Source organism: Excalfactoria chinensis, chromosome 1 (assembly GCF_039878825.1).
Source record: "Excalfactoria chinensis isolate bCotChi1 chromosome 1, bCotChi1.hap2, whole genome shotgun sequence".
Lineage (NCBI taxonomy): Eukaryota > Metazoa > Chordata > Aves > Galliformes > Phasianidae > Excalfactoria > Excalfactoria chinensis.
The window spans coordinates 48,321,498-48,342,593 of NC_092825.1; the positions used below are offsets into that span (position 1 = coordinate 48,321,498).

At 48.6% G+C, this 21,096-nt stretch overlaps 2 protein-coding genes across 2 annotated transcripts; one reads left to right on the top strand and one right to left on the bottom strand.

Annotated features, from left to right (window-relative positions):
• Positions 1-1,413: 1,413 nt before the first annotated feature.
• EIF3L (eukaryotic translation initiation factor 3 subunit L) lies at positions 1,414-11,411 on the bottom strand. Its single transcript, XM_072346491.1, has 13 exons — positions 11,301-11,411; positions 11,157-11,205; positions 10,869-11,079; positions 9,851-9,930; positions 9,504-9,565; positions 7,823-7,892; positions 7,143-7,216; positions 6,263-6,434; positions 5,851-6,005; positions 4,914-5,084; positions 3,535-4,032; positions 2,439-2,519; positions 1,414-1,672 (listed from the first exon to the last, which is right to left on the bottom strand). The coding sequence occupies exons 1-13, from the start codon at positions 11,331-11,333 to the stop codon at positions 1,634-1,636; spliced, it is 1,695 nt and encodes a 564-aa protein (XP_072202592.1). The 5' UTR covers positions 11,334-11,411; the 3' UTR covers positions 1,414-1,633.
• Positions 11,412-11,636: 225 nt separating this feature from the next.
• ANKRD54 (ankyrin repeat domain 54) lies at positions 11,637-20,754 on the top strand. Its single transcript, XM_072346504.1, has 8 exons — positions 11,637-11,904; positions 15,344-15,391; positions 16,311-16,409; positions 16,643-16,714; positions 17,111-17,158; positions 17,279-17,403; positions 18,274-18,381; positions 18,928-20,754. The coding sequence occupies exons 1-8, from the start codon at positions 11,679-11,681 to the stop codon at positions 18,997-18,999; spliced, it is 798 nt and encodes a 265-aa protein (XP_072202605.1). The 5' UTR covers positions 11,637-11,678; the 3' UTR covers positions 19,000-20,754.
• Positions 20,755-21,096: the final 342 nt, after the last annotated feature.

The window sequence follows — 21,096 nt, forward strand, 5'->3', positions numbered from 1 at the left end:
TCTATCTTAATGCACATCCAAAAACTGAGGCTTTGGGTAACATGAAAGCAAAAGAGGAGTTGCTGTTTGACAGCTTTAGTCACTGTGCTGCTGTTGGTAAATATACCCAGACAGAAGTGCCAGCTCTAAAAATAAAAGGGACCGGATTCTCTTGAATAACACTCAGCAATGTGGTTTGCTGCAGTGCAGCAGCCTCGCGGCTCTTCCATTTCTTTATGGATTTGGTTGCCTCAAACCCTTCAAAACTGAGGGCAGTAGGTTCTGCAGATACTAGGAGCAGCAGATAGAGACCAACAGGAGTTCCATATTTAAACTGTGTTGCCTGTAGCCTGCCTCCTCGAGTTACAGGATTTTTTTTAATGGGAAATGGGATTTTTTTGAACAGTATGAAGGACAGTAGAAACTCGACCCTCATTCCAACATAGCATATAATCCAACAAAGGACAATTACTCCCGACTTCTAAACAGAATCACATATGAAGCCCAGCTGAACTGCCAGGACCCTTCTCTCAGTGGAAATGAATGGAAGGGAGGCGAACAAAAAAAGGCAGATGAAGCAGGCATTGTGTAGCTTTGCTGTCACACACAGTTATTTGCATCTGCTGCTTCCACTCAAACCCCAATGTATTTAAAGACAGTCTGCAAACAGAGAAGGGAGAGGGTGTGGAGGGCTGAGGAGATGCAATTCATTCTTTGCATCCTTTTCTCTTCCCCAAAACGTATAGGTCCTCGATTCCCATTTATAGGACAAGTTTTCAACCTTTCTTTCTCTTCCAAGGCTCTGCAGATTTGCCTGGAAGAATCCAAGGTGGCCAGAGAGCTGTAAGAACTAGCACTGAGGTTCACAATATTTAAAAGCTTTCAATAAATCAAATACCCTCAGGGATTTTCCAGAGAAACAACTCCATTACATTACGGGCCAGGACTTGGGCATAACTTGTGCTGAAATAAAGCAGCCCCCAGCAAGGGCATCTTATCAGATGATCCAAGTTAATGTTAGCCGAGTGCTTCAAAAATAACCACCCTCTTCCTTTAAAAACACCCTGATTCTTTTGGAAACATTTCTATTTCTTAACAGCTAAAAAGAAATTAAAAGAGGGGAGGGGAGAAATCAAAGACGCAACCTTCTAGAAAAGCAACTACCACTCATGTTTACTCAATGTGGAGCAACAGCTAGAAGGAGTACCTTGCAACTCTTACATATGCTGTGGAACTGCTGTGGAACAGCTCATTTTCTCTGTTAACTAGTCCCACAGCCCGTTTGCTGCATCCAGTATGTAGGACTAGTCCCCAACTACCTGCAACAGCTTTAGCCAAAGACAGCACAAGCCAACAGCAGCTGCCTGTATTTTGTGATGCAATTATGTTCTTATACAAAGTGGGGGGGGGGGGAGGAAAAAGCATATCAGTATCTGAATGCTCACCAGGAAAATTCCACTCCTTTATTAGATGTCTTGTTCTTCGCAGAACGGTTTGAGCCAAATGAGTCTGCTTATTTAAAGTACAAAAACCTTTTGAGCCACAGGAGATTCCAGAAATGCCAGAACCCTGAGCTCCCCTCCCTCACAGTAAGGAGAATAATCTCCCCCCACCCACTCCTCTGCTCAGGCTGATTGCTGCATCCACAGAATTTTTAGGGTCTCTGGCCCATCTTCTTCAAGGTTCGATTCAGCTGGAATTAGAAGAAAGCAAAACAGTCAGAAAACACACTGATCGGCACACACTACTGTCCCCTTCAGCAGCCCTAACCCAGCATCTCTACTCCATTCTCAGCAGCCCATTGACAGAAATGCTCTCATGCAGGTGCAAGCAGCATGTGAATCGGAAGGGGAATTAGCCAAATTCCTTCCTCCCCTCCAGAAGGACAGCAGAGGAATTAGGGAAAAGCTGCAATGTTCTAGCAACCCTACGCTAACAGAGAAACCTTCAGCCACCCCCTTGATTCAGGATTTTGCTGCCAAAGCTTCCAACCCACAGCAGCACCTGCTGGGAGAGCAGAGCATTGGCAGCATGTCACCTCCTGGCTGAATGCAACACTGTAATCATCCATGCTCCAGAAATCTAAGGCTGCTTTCTAGACCTTTGGTTATGGGGATATCGACATGCTTTTGTTGCACTACTGAGAACTGCTGCAATTATCTAGCAACAAGGGAGTCAGGAACATCAGAAAGTAAAACCCTCCTTCTCCTTTACAATGAGTTTCAACTGGATGAACGCTTCTCACACACACACAAAAAAAACCCAACATTCTTCATAAGTGAGCAGCTGCTGCTCAGACCACCTGCCCTTGATCAGTGCCATGCAAAGCTGAGGCACTTTGTCCCAGCAAGGCATAGTACAGCTGTCATACACAGGCATGTTTTCTCCCAGCCATGCATGGCTCAAAGTCTTCCCCACTTTTCCTACAGAACTATACAGTTGTTTTGCCCAGGCCTCACCTCTTCAAACTTGTGGATCTGGCGGATGAAGAAGTCCCCATAGCGTCGAGCAACCTTTGTGTCTGCAATGTGGATCATGTCCTGGGGAAGGAAGAGCACGAGGTCAGGAAAAGGACTGTGCTACCAGGGGACAGCAAGCACTGCCAAACAGGAGAAGCAACAAAAGGGGCTTCACTCCAGCCCTAGTTCAGCACTGCACACATGCCTGACGTGTACTAGACCTACAGCAAGTATTCAGTTTTCTGTGGGATGCCTTTTGTTTACCTGAGACAGATCCCAAACTCACACTGTATTCATTTCCCACATTCTTTCACTCTGCCTATTTCCAGCTCTCTGTGCAAAACTTTGACAGTCCCAATCCTAATTCATGCTCTGCTTCCCTCTACCAGCAGCTAAGAGTGGTGCAATCTACTAGGAGTGCTAGGCTGCAGTGCAAAGTCAGTTTGGATCAGATGCACAGGAAGACAAAGCACAAATGAGACCTTGCAGGTACAGCTCTGCACCAAGGAGCAATCTGTTCCCCTTATTTGGCAGGCAGCAAAAACCTAATAGCTACTGCTGTTTTCTTTGATAAATGAAGTCTCAGAAGATACTTCCCACTGCGTTGAGCTCCAAGGGCAGGTTGGTGACAGGATCATACCTGCATTTAGATACCACCTAGAGCAGACAGGGCTAAATGCTGCTTCTGTGATAAACACAGCTGAAATAGGACAGATCAAGATGCCCCCCCCTTTATCAAGTAAAGGAGAGATGCAGGGGATACCAACAAAGATGACAATTCCACCTAACACTGACAGCACTCTGTGTCTCAGCTACCATCTCCCAAGGTCACTGAGAAACTACACCCTTTGTCCAGGGGATGACACTTAGGATCCTTTTTTCTTGGTTGAAACGTTTGCCAAAGCTGCCAGCAGTATCCCACCACTGCTCATCCACTGGCACTTCTATTAATCAGGGCTACAGCTTCATTGTAGGCAGAGAAGTCCTTCACACGGCACAGTAATGTTTCCCACAGACTGGATTATAAACTGGTGCTGCCTCTTCCAGAATTTATGGGATGAAGGCATTTCCTAGTTAACAAGGAACAGATACCAACCTTGTCAATATAGAAGTCAACTTCAGAGGCAGACTGGAACTCCCCATCTAGAGCAGATATGCCGCTGGTCCATACCAGGTTCTTCATCTTGTGCTTGAAGACAAGCAGTTGGATGCGAAACTCCTGTTCTGTAAGGTCCAAGAAGCCAGCAAGCTTGGCCACGGGCATAGTGGTATAGAGCTTCAGGAAGCTACGGATGGTGGAGAGCTGAGCCTGCTGCTGAACCTCATCAGCAAAGACTTTGAGCTGCTGCAGGAAAGGCTCCTTGTGATAGTTGGGGTGCACGTTATCATAGTTGGGCACCACAGGGGAGAGGAACTTGGGGCAAGCGTAACTGAAGAGCTCCTCATAGACCTGAGCATCACCCTTCTGCATGCGCAGCATCTTATCCCCGTATTTCTCTCGCAGCTGCAGGTGGATGCTCTCATCAATGCGCATAGGGTACATGGTGAGGGCGATGGCAAGGAGAGCGTGCATCTGCTCGTTCTGCTTGTTAATCTGGGACAGAGAAGACAGCCTGTTAGTTTGGCAATGTGCTCAGGACTTACAGTGCAAGAGAGAGCTGCATTTTTCACAGATGGACACTTCATCCTGACAACTGAAGGTCCTGATACTCAAGGGGGGACAGCACAAAGAAACAGACAGAATCTGGATAGCCAGAAACAGGTTTGATTGCTTTGGTGCAAGAAAGTGCAGAGAAGCAGGCATAGGGAAGGAACACAGTTTAAGAGACACTGTTGAAACAGACCAGCAAGAGGCCAGTGCAGAAAAAAATGAGAAGGAAGATTCATATCAGTTCTGTCTTCAAAAGCTGCGTAGCTAAAACTTAAACACTACATTCTTGAAGTGTCATGGAATTAAGAACTGCACGATTTGGTTATGAAAGGGAGTTAGAAATGAATCATAAGGATGACGAGGAGACAGCAGCAGTAGAGGGTAAACAAAATAAAACAATAAACACCAGAGGCAGCTTAACTAAAAAGAGACATGAGCTTTGTTTTACCCATAATAAGTTTAAACAGTCTGTGAATGACTGCATGACAATGAAAATATATCTGATAATGGAAGTACACTGAGATAGGAATGGGACTGAGACGTAAGAATCTTTGGTGAGAGTATCATTTCCACCAGATACCCATTAGCAACAATGCCCACAGGGAAAATGCAAGCAGAACAGTGGCAACTGCATGGTGAGCAACTAAAGGAATCAGTAACACAGCCAACAGAAAATATTAAAGGTCAAAGGATCCCTCAGTTACCAGGAGCCCAGGAACATAAGGCCAGGCTATTGGACAGAGGTTATCAGGTGACAGAGAAGGGACAGGCAAACGGACAGCAGCCTTTTCTTTTTGGAAGCCTATACCTATTCTATTTCTTACCATCTCATACTTGTAGGTTGTCCTCTGAAACATGCTCTTAGTCCTCTGGATGTAGAGGAGGATGTTGGCAAAGACTCGGATGGCATCCTGGTAACGCCGCATCATGAGGTATGCAAAGCCCACATAGTAGTAAGTGGTTACTTGACACTCAGGCACCCGAGAGTACATGCTCTGAGAAGGAAGGAGCAACAGTCAGTCTTAGAGGGGAGACAATCACCTTCAGCCTGAACAGCTTGGCCTTCAGTCCACTCACACACATCTCAGGATACCTCCCCTTCTCACACCCATCCCTGCAGTAGCTTCCTCACTGCCTCTATAAGCCGATCACTCTGCCTCCTATGTTTCCCAGTTTCAGCTTTCTGCAAGCAGAGGACTCTTACACTGTGCACAACATAGCTTTGCTCAACCTTCATTCTTGCCAATTCACTCCAAGTCTTGGGCCAAGACTGTGTTGCAGCTGGACTTCTTTTTTTAACCACCTGTCACAAGTAACACCCATATCTAGAACAAACACATGCAAGGTAGGAGTGTGCACAGTAAGAACAGTCACAAATAACAGAATGAGCCACAGACCAAGGTGGGAGCGATGAATCCTTCTAGTATTGTGCTTTCACTTGCAGTTCAAATAATATTCCCCATTACACAGCCTTGCACAACACAGCAAACAAACTTCCTAAAGAATTGAGCATATGTGCTACAACAGCACCAGTCATTATCATATGGCTTGACTTACTGCCAAAGCTCCAGCTGTGTTTAGCATACACAGCTGTGGAACCAGAGACTTCTTTCAGCTAAACCTATAAACAAACTCCTGACAACTGCAACAGCTACAAACAGCTCCTCAGCTGAACCATTCATTAAGGCAACCTTTCAGGAGCCTAATTGAACAGAAGCATTTGGGAAAGTAGACTGGGATGTTTACAGTATTTCTTATTACCTTCTTGTTGAGCTCAATGTTCTCCAGAACCTTGATTGCTTGGTAGTAATCCCCCAGAAGGGAGTGCAGACGCAGCAGCCCAACCAGACTGAAATAGCCCAGCATCTTGTAGAGGGAGTGACGACCATATTCACCAGCCACGCTTTCAGGATCACCTAGGGAAAAACAACAACAAACCACGATGTTGCCCTCCAAAGGAGCAAACCCTTCTTTCAGCATCTCTTGTTTATAAGCAAAAGAAACAAGAACTCCAATGTAATCATCAGCATTTCTCACATAAGGTTTAGAGAATCTCTTCCCAGTAAACTCACTCGATTACTAAGGGTTTGATTCAGCTCCCAGACAAAACTAACGGAGCTTAGTCAAATCAAAGCAAGGCAGCACAGACACCAACCTCACCCAGTTATCTCACCTCCACTTGTATAGACCTCCAGCTGTCGGTTGATGTTGGATTTGTCCACCAAAGAATGCAACACATTAAGAACACTGTGCACATTCCAGATCTTGGGGTTGGAACGAAGGAAATCAATTTCTTCCTCAGATTTCTTGGCTGTCTTGCACCGGTACTGGCTGAATGACTGGAACTGTGGGGAAGGAGCAGACTGGATGGTGAGGGGATAGCCTGGAGATGCTACATCTAAGTGCACTAAGCTCATGAGTTGTTCACACAACGCAGTTCAACAAACTACAAGTCACACGGAAAAAGAGGTTAATTTGAGATCACCTGGCAATTAAGATGGTAAATTATTCCACTATTAAAGCAGCTAGAGAATATCTGATATGGTGCAGGCAATATGAGAGAAAAGGCCAGAAAACAGAACCAAGATCTCTTTGACAATTAGGACAGGCAACTGAAAACATATCTGATGTCTAAAGAGGTGACAAGGAGAACAACCAAGTCATTCTAAGAAATACAAAACTACAGTCAAACCACAGAGCACTAGAAAACTAGTATGATCTAGTATTTGGGTTTGTAACAGATTACAGTTAGCTGCCTTGTACAAACTAGGTAGAAATGAAGCTGAGTTTAAATAACAAACCAATCCAAGTCAATGCTAAGCAACAACTAAAATGGAAATATCAGTATCAGTTCAAGACTCCCCAGGTAGCTCTCAGTAACTGAAAATACCTGTACATTTACAACTGCACCTCCTTTGTGACCCATAAATCACAGCACTCACCTAAGCTTTTTGACTTGCAGTTCAACCCCAGATATGAACCTCACAAAGACTGACAATTCAACAGCATTAACACAAGGCTACCAATAATACCCCAATCTTAGAGTCACATACCTGGTATATGAATTCATCGATGATATCCCAGAGCCACTGGTTGGGCAGTTCCAAAGGAGCAGGGCCATCAGCATCTGCAGAAGAATATCAGTAACAGGTGAGAGGCTTAATGCCTTGAGCAAAGACAGTGGCAGAACTGAAGGAACAAGTCAAGAAAACCAGAATCTCTGCAAGTTGAAAACTGCAGCAGATGAATGAAGCTTCCAGCAGGAATTCAATATGTAGCAATACCTACAAGAGGTGCCTTTATTCCTAAAGAATATGAGTGTGTATTGAGTTAATCTCTAAAGCATGACTGCTCAACAGCAGTGATTCTTGGAAGCTTGCACATAAGCTTTAGGGGTATATCCCAGCCACTCTTTTCTCTGCAAGACAGGCAGGGAAAAGCAAAATGAACCTGTGAGTTCCCAGCAAGATAGAAAGTTAAGTAATTATTATTTTCTTCTTTAGGGCATTTCAGAAAGCACATTAAACTATTTGGGCTTTCTGTGGTTTTAAATGCATGGATGTAAAGTGCTCTTCATCCTGTAAATTTAAACGTACGGAAAGCTTACAGACCAATTATCTGCTTGTGATCTATAAATAAATATGTTTTGGTTTCTCTCCCTTTCTCTGTCTTAATCCTCTGCATTCAGTCTTCTCCAAGAGTCACAAACCAAAGATTAATTGCAGCAACTCACTGAGGATGTAGTTGAAAAGATTGCAGTAGTTGTAGTAAGATTCAAATCTCTGCTCCAGAGTGGGCCCCCCCTGCAGTGAGAAGACAGTACAGTCCATTTAGTCTGAAGTACAGCAAGACTAAGTTTATGGGCAATAGCCTATAAAGGACAGTCAACAGTCAAGGCAATAGGTCTGTTTTGGTGACATTAGAGCTGACGTTCAACCACCCACCAACCACTAACGTCACCGAGAACGAATTAAATTGTCTCACTATTGTCCAGTAGAAGAAGGCTGCCTTTTCAAGCCCAGGTAGCTTCTAGTACAACTAAGTGATGAAGTCTCATGTGAATAGAATACTTTAAGTCTCCTTTTACTCCTCTCTGCTGTCCAGACCTAAGAACTGCCTATTAACCTACACAGCTTTTTGTCCTCCTCCCCTCAAGAAAGGTCTTTGTAAATCCTGACAACACAGCTGCTTCTAGACAATCATACCAAAGAATCATAGAATAGCTTGGAAGGGCCTTAAAGAACCCTGCTGTGGGCAGGGCTGCCACCCACCAGCTCAGGCCCCATCCAACCTGGCCTTGAACCTCCAGGGATGGGGCACCCACAGCTCTCTGAGCAGCTGTGCCAGTGCCTCACTGCCCTATGCATAAAGAACTAGCTTTAAATGCTCTAGAAGACCGATAAACACAGGAGGGAAATCACTCTTCCTAGAATTATCTTGTGTCACCTGTAGACACCCCATGGACAGCATAGGAACCTCCTGCAAAATAACTCAAGCAACCAGTTTCACCTGTTCAGGCAAGTCTTTGATTTAGGAACTTCAAAAAGACTCCTGCATTAACCCATTTCTCCACCCTGTGGTCCAAACCAAAACTGCAATTATTACTCATTCACCATGTAAGTCACACACCTGTTCTGCTTCTTTCTTACAGTCAAGAACTACTCTGATTTTCCTATTGACTTCAAGTTAGCCTTTTTAAGGGAAAGAAGCATGGTTTGCTGTTGTTGTGTTTGTTTTTTTTAATAGACCATTATTCCTTCTGTTTTCTTCTCCTATGTCCTTTGTGGTGCCTGTTTCTTCCTAGCCACAGAACACTCTGATCCCATGTGGTCTTTCAATTACAAGTAACTCAAACTCCTCTTGTGACACCCCCTCGTACACCTGCTAATCTGAAGAAGAAATAAAGAGCCATGAAGAAACACACAAAACTGACCTATAAGTCCTATAGTTAATACAGCTCTAACAGAAAGAAAATTCAGCTACTTCCTGACATCTCCTTCTTCCCCACCTCACTGCTGTGGTATAACCCTGCAGCAGCTCAGCACCACGCAACTGTCTACTCACTCTCTCTCCACATGGGATAAGGGAGAGAACTGGAAACAAAACAGAACTTGTGGGTCAAGGAAAAAAACGAAGACAGTCTTTGTTGCAGTTTCCTTTTCCTCCAAGACTGAGGAGACAACCCAGGCAGACTGACAAGTCTTGCTTTTCATTCATCAGCAAATCCTTACTAAACTGACAGCAGGCAAGAATTTTAAACTTCCCTATTTGTAACTCGATCCACACCTCCTGAGTCTATTCAATATTGTTCTGCAAAAGTTATGGAACCACTGACGCTTTAACAGCAGTGCAACTTGTTAACTTTTATGGCAGAAGAACCGAGCACAACTAAAAGACGCAGAGCAAATACTCACGCTGACTTTGGCGTAGATATGCCTATAATACAGCTCCTTGTACAGGATGAGGAAAACTGCATCTGGAAAAGATGAGAGAACTGGATATCAGCAAACCATGAGGCTCAGGCAACTGGATCTCTGAGGCACCGGTGATGCTTCTACTGCCACAGTTACAAAGACAAGTATAAGAGGATGCTTCATTCATCTCACTTTCTGACAAGCATCTAGAGAAGGAGCTGCCGCAGCAAACAAAGATGAGTGATTAACAAATCATACAAACCATGCACCAGCTCACTAACGCATCAAAAGTAATTTAGTTCCTTCATTCTCTGATTAGGAAAACAGAGTGGAAAAGAAATGCTTACCATTTCCAACCTGTGGGGCAATGGCCTCTGCTTCTGGCCATGGGGTGTTCTTGAAAAACCTTTCTGTCAGCTTTGTCCAGCTAAAAGATAAGATGTGGGGTATGAGAAAATGTCCCTGAGCATCACAGAGCTGCAGTTAGAAATCACAATACAAAAGGCTTGGACTTGATGGGACACCGTCTCCCTTCAAAACTGGTGTTAGTAAGGAATGAGAATGGCAAACAAAGCAGTTAAAAAACTGATCATAGAATGGCTTGGGTTGGAAAGAACCTCAAAGATCATCTAGTTTGCATCAGTGTTACCAACCACTAAATCAGTTACCAGACCGAGTTGCCCTGGGTCCTATCCAACCTGGCCTTGAACACTTCTAAGGACTGGGAATCCAGAACCTCTCTGGGCTGCCTGTTCCAATGCCTCAATAGCCTCTCAGTGAAAAACTATCCCTAACAACTAAGTTTAGTTTTAAACTGTTGCCCTTGTCCCGTCACTATCTACCCATGTGAAAAAGCTGAGTTCCCTCCTGTGGTTAAGCTCCCTTCAAGTACTGGAAGGTTGCAATGAGGTCTCCTCACAGCCTTCTCCAGGCTGAACAAGCCCAGCTCCCACCCTTTCTTCACAGAAGAGGTACTCCAGCCCTCAGATCATCATGTGGCCTTCCTCTGGACCCACCCCAACAGCTCTACATCTTTCTTATACAGAGGGCCCAAGGCCTTTAAGTATGGAATGGTTACACACGTTATGCTCACATTCTCTTTATGGTAAGGTAATACAGCTACAAGCATGAGCAGGAATATCTACACAGATCATAGAATCACTACGATTGGAAAAGACCTCTAAGATCATGCAGTCCAACCATCCAACTATCCCCAGTATTTCCCACTAAAGCATGCCCTTGTTTGCAGACAATGTGGAGGTCACTTTTTACTGCCAAAGTACAAAACCAGTACTTTCTTTCAGACCGGACACAATTCACTTTCATTAGGCTTTAAACAGCGATAATGCAAGTCTAGCCGTGCACCTGTTCTCATAGATATCCTGGATTTCATACACCTTCTGGTCAATGACATCGCTGGAGACGCGGCTGGCCTGCAGCTCGTACACCTTCTGGTCGATGAGGTCGGACACGGTCTTGTGGAAGTACTGGATGAAGTTCTTGATGACCTCGGGGATCACCTGGTATGTCTGCTGCTCGTACTGCCGCTCGTAGGCCAGATCCTGCTTCGGGTCTCCTGAAGGAAGAGAGGCGTATTATAGGAGCGAGGCCTACAGCTCTCACCCCGCGGGGCGGCCCAGACCGCGCACTCACCCGTGTGCATATCATAGTCGTTGGAGTAAGCGTACGGGTCGTAGGTGGCCTGTGAAGAGACGAGGCGGGAAGGTTACCGCGACGAGCACGAACCGGACCCGCAAACCACCCCCCCCATCCTCGCAGCGCGTTCCCCGCTCGCACATCGTTGTCGTAGTCCTCCCCCGGGTAGGCCATGGCGCGGCGCGGTCCCTGCGCAGACAGGAAGAGGGGGTGGGACCAAGCGGCACGATCCGGGCGGCCGGCCGGAAAAGGCTACAGAGGAAGGGGAGATGTTTAGTCTTTCTATTGGTTAAAATAACTGTCTGTCTTCAGAGGCTTTTCTCTCTGATTGGGGTGTCCGCCTGCCCGTCAGCGCACCCTAGGCACCGCCTCTTTTCTGGGTTTCTTTCCATCCCATTGGCTGCACCCGCTAAGTTGAGGCGACTCTGATTGGTCGAGCGAGCCGTTGCTATAGTGACGACCCTTCCCGCCCCTCTCCTCACACCCTGTACTGCCCGGCCCGGCCTGGCCCGTGAGGGAATGGAGGGTGGCGGCGGGGCCGCGGCCGAGTCTGCTGCGGGGACGGAGCCGGAGCCCGCTCTGGGAGCCGGGATGGCGCTGGGAGGGGCGGCGGCGGAAGCCTCCCTCGGCTACCTGCACGTCCTGTGGCAGCGAGAGGAACCTGCCGGCAAGATCCCGGCCCGCCGCCTGCGCAGGGCCGCCCGCCTCCACCGTCGCTTGGGGCCTACGGGCAGGGAGAGCCACGGTGAGCGGGAGCGGTTTTCCCCTTCCTTCCCTGCCCCCTTCCTTCCTTCCTTCCCTGCCCCCTTCCTTCCTTCCTTCCCTGCCCCCTTCCTTCCTTCCTTCCTTCCCTGCCCCCTTCCTTCCTTCCTTCCCTGCCCCCTTTCTTCCTTCCTTCCCTGCCCCCTTCCTTCCTTCCTTCCCTGCCCCCTTCCTTCCTTCCTTCCCTGCCCCCTTCCTTCCTTCCTTCCTTCCCCCTTCCTTCCTTCCTTCCTTCCTTCCCCCTTCCTTCCTTCCTTCCTTCCTTCCCCCTTCCTTCCTTCCTTCCTTCCTTCCTTCCTTCCCCCTTCCTTCCTTCCTTCCTTCCCCCTTCCTTCCTTCCTTCCTTTCCCCTTCTTTCCTTCCTTCCCTTCCTTCCTTCCTTCCCTTCCCCCTTCCTTCCTTCCTTCCCTTCCCCCTTCCTTCCTTCCTTCCCTTCCCCCTTCCTTCCTTCCTTCCCTGCCCCCTTCCTTCCTTCCTTCCCTGCCCCCTTCCTTCCTTCCTTCCTTCCTTCCCCCTTCCTTCCTTCCTTCCTTCCCTGCCCCCTTCCTTCCTTCCTTCCTTCCCTGCCCCCTTCCTTCCTTCCTTCCTTCCCTGCCCCCTTCCTTCCTTCCTTCCTTCCCTGCCCCCTTCCTTCCTTCCTTCCTTCCCTGCCCCCTTCCTTCCTTCCTTCCTTCCCTGCCCCCTTCCTTCCTTCCTTCCTTCCCTGCCCCCTTCCTTCCTTCCTTCCTTCCCTGCCCCCTTCCTTCCTTCCTTCCTTCCCTGCCCCCTTCCTTCCTTCCTTCCTTCCCTGCCCCCTTCCTTCCTTCCTTCCTTCCCTGCCCCCTTCCTTCCTTCCTTCCCTGCCCCCTTCCTTCCTTCCTTCCCTGCCCCCTTCCTTCCTTCCTTCCTTCCCTGCCCCCTTCCTTCCTTCCTTCCTTCCCTGCCCCCTTCCTTCCTTCCTTCCTTCCTTCCCCCTTCCTTCCTTCCTTCCTTCCTTCCTTCCCCCTTCCTTCCTTCCTTCCTTCCCCCTTCCTTCCTTCCTTCCTTCCCCCTTCTTTCCTTCCTTCCTTCCTTCCTTCCCCCTTCCTTCCTTCCTTCCTTCCCCCTTCTTTCCTTCCTTCCTTCCTTCCCTTCCCCCTTCCTTCCTTCCTTCCCTTCCCCCTTCCTTCCTTCCTTCCCTGCCCCCTTCCTTCCTTCCTTCCTTCCTTCCTTCCTTCCTTCCTTCCTTCCTTCCTTCCTTCCTTCCTTCCTTCCTTCCTTCCTTCCTTCCTTCCTTCCTTCCCTGCCTCCTTCCTTCCTTCCTTCCCCCTTCCTTCCTTCCTTCCTTCCCCCTTCCTTCCTTCCTTCCTTCCTTCCCCCTTCTTTCCTTCCTTCCTTCCTTCCCTGCCCCCTTCCTTCCTTCCTTCCTTCCCTGCCCCCTTCCTTCCTTCCTTCCTTCCCCCTTCCTTCCTTCCTTCCTTCCTTCCTTCCTTCCTTCCTTCCTTCCTTCCTTCCTTCCTTCCTTCCTTCCTTCCTCCTTCCTTCCTTCCTTCCTTCCTTCCCCCTTCCTTCCTTCCTTCCTTCCTTCCCCCTTCCTTCCTTCCTTCCTTCCTTCCCCCTTCCTTCCTTCCTTCCTTCCTTCCCCCTTCCTTCCTTCCTTCCTTCCCCCTTCTTTCCTTCCTTCCCTTCTTTCCTTCCTTCCCTTCCCCCTTCCTTCCTTCCTTCCCTTCCCCCTTCCTTCCTTCCTTCCCTTCCCCCTTCCTTCCTTCCTTCCCTTCCCCCTTCCTTCCTTCCTTCCCTGCCCTCTTCCTTCCTTCCTTCCTTCCCTGCCCTCTTCCTTCCTTCCTTCCTTCCCTGCCCCCTTCCTTCCTTCCTTCCTTCCCTTCCCCCTTCCTTCCTTCCTTCCTTCCCTGCCCCCTTCCTTCCTTCCTTCCTTCCCTGCCCCCTTCCTTCCTTCCTTCCTTCCCTGCCCCCTTCCTTCCTTCCTTCCTTCCCTGCCCCCTTCCTTCCTTCCTTCCTTCCCTGCCCCCTTCCTTCCTTCCTTCCTTCCCTGCCCCCTTCCTTCCTTCCTTCCTTCCCTGCCCCCTTCCTTCCTTCCTTCCTTCCCTGCCCCCTTCCTTCCTTCCTTCCCTGCCCCCTTCCTTCCTTCCTTCCTTCCCTGCCCCCTTCCTTCCTTCCTTCCTTCCCTGCCCCCTTCCTTCCTTCCTTCCTTCCCTGCCCCCTTCCTTCCTTCCTTCCTTCCCTGCCCCCTTCCTTCCTTCCTTCCCTGCCCCCTTCCTTCCTTCCTTCCCTGCCCCCTTCCTTCCTTCCTTCCCTGCCCCCTTCCTTCCTTCCTTCCTTCCTTCCCCCTTCCTTCCTTCCTTCCTTCCTTCCTTCCTTCCCCCTTCCTTCCTTCCTTCCTTCCCCCTTCCTTCCTTCCTTCCCCCTTCCTTCCTTCCTTCCTTCCCCCTTCCTTCCTTCCTTCCTTCCTTCCTTCCCCCTTCCTTCCTTCCTTCCTTCCCCCTTCTTTCCTTCCTTCCTTCCTTCCCTTCCCCCTTCCTTCCTTCCTTCCCTGCCCCCTTCCTTCCTTCCTTCCCTGCCCCCTTCCTTCCTTCCTTCCTTCCTTCCTTCCTTCCTTCCTTCCTTCCTTCCTTCCTTCCTTCCTTCCTTCCTTCCTTCCTTCCTTCCCTGCCTCCTTCCTTCCTTCCTTCCTTCCTTCCTTCCCCCTTCCTTCCTTCCTTCCTTCCCCCTTCCTTCCTTCCTTCCTTCCCCCTTCCTTCCTTCCTTCCTTCCTTCCCCCTTCTTTCCTTCCTTCCTTCCTTCCCCCTTCTTTCCTTCCTTCCTTCCTTCCTTCCCCCTTCCTTCCTTCCTTCCTTCCCCCTTCTTTCCTTCCTTCCTTCCTTCCCTTCCCCCTTCCTTCCTTCCTTCCCTTCCCCCTTCCTTCCTTCCTTCCCTGCCCCCTTCCTTCCTTCCTTCCTTCCTTCCTTCCTTCCTTCCTTCCTTCCTTCCTTCCTTCCTTCCTTCCTTCCTTCCTTCCTTCCTTCCTTCCTTCCTTCCTTCCTTCCTTCCTTCCTTCCTTCCTTCCTTCCCTGCCTCCTTCCTTCCTTCCTTCCTTCCTTCCTTCCTTCCTTCCTTCCTTCCTTCCTTCCTTCCCTTCCCCCTTCCTTCCTTCCTTCCCTTCCCCCTTCCTTCCTTCCTTCCCTTCCCCCTTCCTTCCTTCCTTCCCTTCCCCCTTCCTTCCTTCCTTCCTTCCTTCCTTCCTTCCTTCCTTCCTTCCTTCCTTCCTTCCTTCCTTCCTTCCTTCCTTCCTTCCTTCCTTCCTTCCTTCCTTCCTTCCCTGCCCCCTTCCTTCCTTCCTTCCCTGCCCCCTTCCTTCCTTCCTTCCCTGCCCCCTTCCTTCCTTCCTTCCCTGCCCCCTTCCTTCCTTCCTTCCCTGCCCCCTTCCTTCTCCATGCTTCACAGTAATGGCTTTCTTTCCTCCACAGCTCTGAAGAGGCTGCGCGAGGCTGCCAATGGCAATGACCTGGACACAGGTGAGTCTTCTGCCGACCTGATGTGGGGCCGCTTCCTGGAAAGACAGTTTGTCCAAGTTCTTTGTTTCAGCAGAGGATGAGGAGGAGGAAGGTGCAGCTGGTTTGCAGAAATCTCACTTTAAGTTGCTGCAGATCTAGAAGTTGCTTTTCTTGAGCTTTTTGTTCCGTTCTCTGGGCAGAGTGAGACCGATTGTAATATTGATTTTTTTCACTGTATTGGGTTCACGCTGCTGATTGTCCAGCTAGATTATCAGCTGTTATTCCATCTTTTTGGTACATAGCATTTGCCCATTCATCAGCAGTAGGAAAGCAGTCTTGTGGCAAAATGTAAAGGTAATGATCCAAGCCTGTCTGATCTCAGACATGTGGTCTGATTTTTGGGTGGTCTTATGTGGAGCCAGGAGCTGAACTCAGTGATCCTTCTGGAGCCCTTCCAACTCAGGATATTCTGTAGTTCTATGATTCTAAGCCATACCCCGTGTGATGAATGACATGGTGTGACATGTCTGCCTCTCACAGCGATTCATGACCTCTCTGTGACTCTCTTGATCTCTATGTACTGTAGATCAGCTCAGTTTTTGATCCTAAGCATTCATCAGCAGTACTGGCATATGTTATTTGCCCCCTGTCGTTGTTCCTCCTTTGCCTGTCTTCAGTCTATGAACAATCAGAAACAGTCAGGATCTGTAGAAACCCCTCTCATTTCAGGGTGGGGTGATGGGGGTGGATTGGGGGCTGTCTTGCTGTACCCTCCAGCTTCACAGTCCACCTTGTTTCATGAACTGATGGATGCATTCATCTGTGAACTCTGACCCTGAACAGAATCCGTATTTACCTGCAGAAAGCTGGTAGCATCACCCCTTTCTGATCAGGTGTCCTTTCAACTTACCTGCACCCTTTTCTTCCTTGGCACCGCCAGTGCAGCAACTCCTAGAGGATGGAACTGACCCCTGTGCTGCAGATGACAAAGGCCGGACAGCCCTGCACTTTGCCTCCTGCAATGGCAATGATCACATTGGTGAGTGGGAAGGGGATCTTCGGTCATCCAGCTTGTCCATTTCAGAGGATTTTCTTTATTTTCCATTTGCTGTCTGTATAAGCTGAACAGAAGCATCTCTTTTGCAGCCTGCAAGCTGCCACATGGACCAGTGGGTCAGCAGTGCGCTGCTAAATGAACTTTCTTACACCAGTAAGGTGCTGTCAGTGGGGCAGAGGGAAGGAGTTAACATGTCTCTTTGTTATTGCTTCCAGTGCAACTGCTTCTGGATCATGGGGCTGACCCAAATCAGAGAGACGGGCTGGGAAACACTCCCTTACACTTGGGTAAGTGCCAGTCAGGTGAGCTTGGCATGCAGAGAAATGAGGTGACCGCTGCATTTCATTTGTCCTCTGCATCTTCCTTTTTCCTCTGCATCACACTATGCATCCCCAGCTTTAAAAACTTACGATGCTCAGCATTTTATTCACTTCACCCCTCAGGAGAACTTAAGGGTCAGAGTTAGAGAAAAATCCATTTCCTTCCCTCTGCCAGTCCTGAGGAGTGCGAGTAGCAAAAGTATTCAAGCCTGAGCATGAGGTTATACTTAATGGTGGAGCTGTTCCTCTTTTTTTTATGGCAGAAAAACCTTGTGGGAAGTGACAAGTCCCACACCTGAGTAGAAACTCCATTGTTGTTTGCTAGTACCTCTGAGTTGTGTGTCCTGTGTTTTCCCTCCCCAGCTGCCTGCACGAACCATGTTCCCGTCATCACCACGTTGCTGCGCGGAGGTAACGTTTCCTCTATAACAATTACTGCCTGTCCCTTTCCTGCCCTGCTCCTATCAATGTGCCCCAGGAACACCAAGTCTTAAAGACCTCCCCTTTCTGCCCTTACTCATGCATTCACAGGGGCCAGAGTCGATGCCTTGGATCGAGCTGGCAGAACCCCACTGCACCTTGCTAAGTCGAAGCTAAACATCTTACAGGAAGGAATCTCCCACAGCCTGGAGGCAGTACGCCTTGAAGTGAAACAGGTAACAGAAACAGTCCCATGTTCTGGTAAGGCTCTACAGCTTCTGACAGTCTCCTGTACACTTTCAGTCAAGGATCATTTAGCAGCTGTATAAATTACCTGTCTCCAGGCTTTTAGCTTATCCAGGGGAAGTTGGGCTTTTTCCTTCTGTTTTCAGATACATTGATTTTTTTCTGACTACTGCTCTCGATTTTTGTGTGACCTCTTGGCTGTGGTAGGCCAACCATTGAATGTCTTACTTCTCACACTGTATGGAGCTCTCTCTTTTCTTCAGCAACCAGTACCACAGATACCCTGTGGCAGGAGAGGAATCACAGCATGGAGTTGTAGCCGTGACACACACATTTCAGCCAGGACTCTATTTTGTGGCACATTCTCATATGTGGAGACATGGGAGAGAAAAGCAGTCACGATGCTGCCTCACATACATGAGGTGTGGGCATTATTCAGGAGCCATAGAATAGCCATAAGGGTTTTTGTTCTTTGTGCACAAGCAGATCCTGCAGGATTGGGAAATCCCTGCTCCTCACAGTGAGGAAAGACGGGCCACAAAGAAAAGCTTGGCGCTTTCTTGGCAAGCCTAAACTCTGTAATTCTTCAGCTGAGCTTGTCTCTCTTTCCTGTACTAAAACCACACAAATGGATTGTAACTGATCTGCCTGTGGCTGATGGACACCCCTGGTGACTCCCTGACCTCTGATAAAACCTTTAGTGCTCTCCAGTCGCTTTATATGTGCTTTTTTCTATGGGTCATGTACTCTGCTACGTACCTCAGCATCAGGTTTGTGCTCAGCAGTTCAGCTGTTCTTCCTAAAAGCATCCTAGCCTGATGCCGCTGTCTGATGTTTCCTCTTATTCCTGATGGTTTCAGATTATCCAGATGTTGCGGGAATACCTGGACCGTCTAGGGAGGCACGAGCAAAAGGAACAGCTGGATGACCTCTGCTCTAAGCTACAGATGACCAGCACAAAGGAGCAGGTGGGTAGTGCTGAGCTACCGTGACTCACCTATTTCTGCTGTGACTTGTGTGTTCAGTAGGATTCAGCTGCGTAAACAAGGTGACATTGAAGACATGCTTGTGGATGTGCTGTTGCTGGGTGAAGTAGGCAGGATAGATGATGACTCCTTTGTTTGGAATTCAAAATGCAGAAGGTGTTACTGTGCCTAGCAGCTCAGCAGAGAAAGCTGAAGATCGGGTCGACTGAGGGCACAATCGTTTTAAGGCCAGAAGGCAGCACAAGTATTCATTGTTGAATTCTGGGTAATGTGTCAACACGCTTCTGTTTAAGGGCTGGCTGTATTGCCTGAGGTAGCGTTTGAGCATCAGCCTCCTGAGGAAGGGGCAGAAGGTCCTTTTGCCTTAGATTAGGACTTTTTTGAGCATGATTGTGGAACCAGAAGGAGTTGGATTGGGCATTACTGGCGATCCTGGTAGAAGAGTAGTCCTTGCTGCATGGGGGTTTCTTCTGTGGCGGTGGGCAGCTGTGTTCCTGTGCCTGATGGCCAACTGCATTCTTCTGACAGGTGGATGAGGTTACAGACCTTCTGGCCAGCTTCACGTCACTCAGCCTGCAGATGCAGATGGAGAAGAGGTAACAGGCTTTCAAGTCATCTCTGTGATCCAGAAAGAGAAGCCTTAGAGAAGAAGGCCTACATCTCTGAATAAACATTGCAGGCCCTCAGGGTGCTGCCATGGTTCCCTCATGAGGAGGCAGTGAGATTTGGACAAGAGAGTGCTGCAGCTGAGACTTTGGGGGGAAAAGATTAATAATAGACTGGCACTGAATAGGGTACCTGTTCCACAGCAGAGGTATCCTGCCTTCTCCACAGCACTCCAGTTCAATGTAGGTGGTGGCTAATGCCACGGATAATCGCCAGCATCACAGATCTATCTGCTTGCAACAGGCATCTATTGCCACCGCAGCAGTATTGAACTGCTTGGGGGGGGGGGGAGGCTGGGAAGCGGGCATCTTGGACAAAGGAAGGCATTGTGCTATAGGAATAACATGTCCTTAATTCTGTGTGATAGCAGCTGAGCAAACATACTGCCTTAAGAAGCATGCACTGACATTTAATCCTAAACTTCCCCAGAGCCTGCAGGGTATCTGGCTGGTTAGGTATGGGATAAAATCAGCCTAATGGGTTCTACTGGGCCTGGCACTGCTGAAAGTCAATGCTTCAATCCTAGATTGAAACACTTGTGAAGAATACCCAGGTAGGCATCAGCCGAGAGCTACCCTGATGCAATGATGAGGGTTAGGGAATGACTTTATCCTAGAGCAGTTTTAGGCATACATCTACATTTTATATGGAGGGGGGAAAAAAAAGCACCAAAGTCATCCTAAGTGATTTTTCTGTTTCCCACTACTGGCTGCTTCAGGCCAAAGGTCCGGTAGCAACAGAAGGTGCCCCCACATCGTTAGGCTGGCCTGAAAGTGGATTTATGGCTGCCTTAGCAGCACCGAACCCCAAATTGACCTGATGCCCAGCGTGTGTTTCCTGCTTATGGAGACGCGCCGCTCCGGGGTCTGAAGTTCAGCCTGAGGAATGAGTAACGACCTCTGCTGGGAGCCCGGAGTAATGCAGCTATGGAGGATGCAGGGAATCGCCCTTGCTGCTGTCTGTGATTAGTAACAGACATGGTAGTTTTGCTTTGAAGCAGGGATCTGTGAAATCTTGGAGGTAATGATATGGACCCCACAGCTGGGAATTGTGTCAGGTCTTTAGGATTCAGCTTAACCATCTTAACAGCAACTGTTTGCAACGTTCTTCAGACACGTGTTCTCTAATATCTGGCTTCTTAGCCAGCAGAAGGCTAACTGGGCCTCCTTGTTCAAAGCTGAGATAGCAGCATATTAATGACACACAGTGGCACTGAGGGCAGCCTCAGCAAATTGATGAGGGTGGGTAGCGATAGGACAAGGGGGAATGGTTTGAAACTGAGACAGGGGAGGTTTAGGTTATATGTTAGGAGGAAGCTTTTCACCCAGAGGGTGCTGACGCACTGGAACAGGCTGCCCAAGGAGGCTGTGGATGCCCCATCCCTGGAGGCATTCAAGGCCAGGCTGGATGTGGCTCTGAGCAGCTTAGTCTGGTGGTTGGTGACCCTGCACACAGCAGGGGGGTTGAAACCAGATGATCACTGTGGTCCTTTTCAAGCCAGGCCATGCTATGATTCTATGATAATACCCGTTGTTCTAGGTGCGCTGGAAGCTGTGCCAGCTGTCACTGTGAGTGCTGGTATTTTGTTACGATGTGCTGGATGGAAAGGATTCTGAGGGGGTGGGAGACAATCTGACCTTTTTGTGTTTCAAACTTCAATAAAATCCTGTCAGCCTTTTTTGAACTCCCTGTCCAGTTCTCTCTTTTCAGAGCAGCTCATTCCTCTTTACTGACGTTCCAGGCCGTGGGCACACACCATCGCGTTCAGTAACTGCTACTCCCAATTGCGATACTGAAATTGGATGTGACAACACAGAAGTGTTTGAATTCAAACACCAGCCTGTTTGCAGACCAGAGTACACAGCTGCTGACTCACCTTCTGATCTCAGCTCCCACAGCCAAGAAATCCAAACTTAAAATCTAGTTAGTTGCCGTGATACTGTACAAACAGAGAGGAAGAGAATCTTGGAGGGCTGCATCTAGCTGGGAAGTGGCATGCTTTGTCTCTGTGCCCTCAAAAGGGGCTGTGCC

Bases quoted from the DNA above. Each gene is read 5' to 3' on its own strand.
- EIF3L (XM_072346491.1), bottom strand. From the start codon at position 11,333: ATGGCCTACCCGGGGGAGGACTACGACAACGAT. The intron at 6,435-7,142 runs GTATGTGACTCT...CCTTCCCCACAG, and splicing joins TCGATGAATTCATATACCAG to TTCCAGTCATTCAGCCAGTA. The intron at 5,085-5,850 runs GTAATAAGAAAT...CTTCCTTCTCAG, and splicing joins ACATTGAGCTCAACAAGAAG to AGCATGTACTCTCGGGTGCC.
- ANKRD54 (XM_072346504.1), top strand. From the start codon at position 11,679: ATGGAGGGTGGCGGCGGGGCCGCGGCCGAGTCTGCTGCGGGGACGGAG. The intron at 17,404-18,273 runs GTAACAGAAACA...TGATGGTTTCAG, and splicing joins TACGCCTTGAAGTGAAACAG to ATTATCCAGATGTTGCGGGA. The intron at 18,382-18,927 runs GTGGGTAGTGCT...TTCTTCTGACAG, and splicing joins TGACCAGCACAAAGGAGCAG to GTGGATGAGGTTACAGACCT.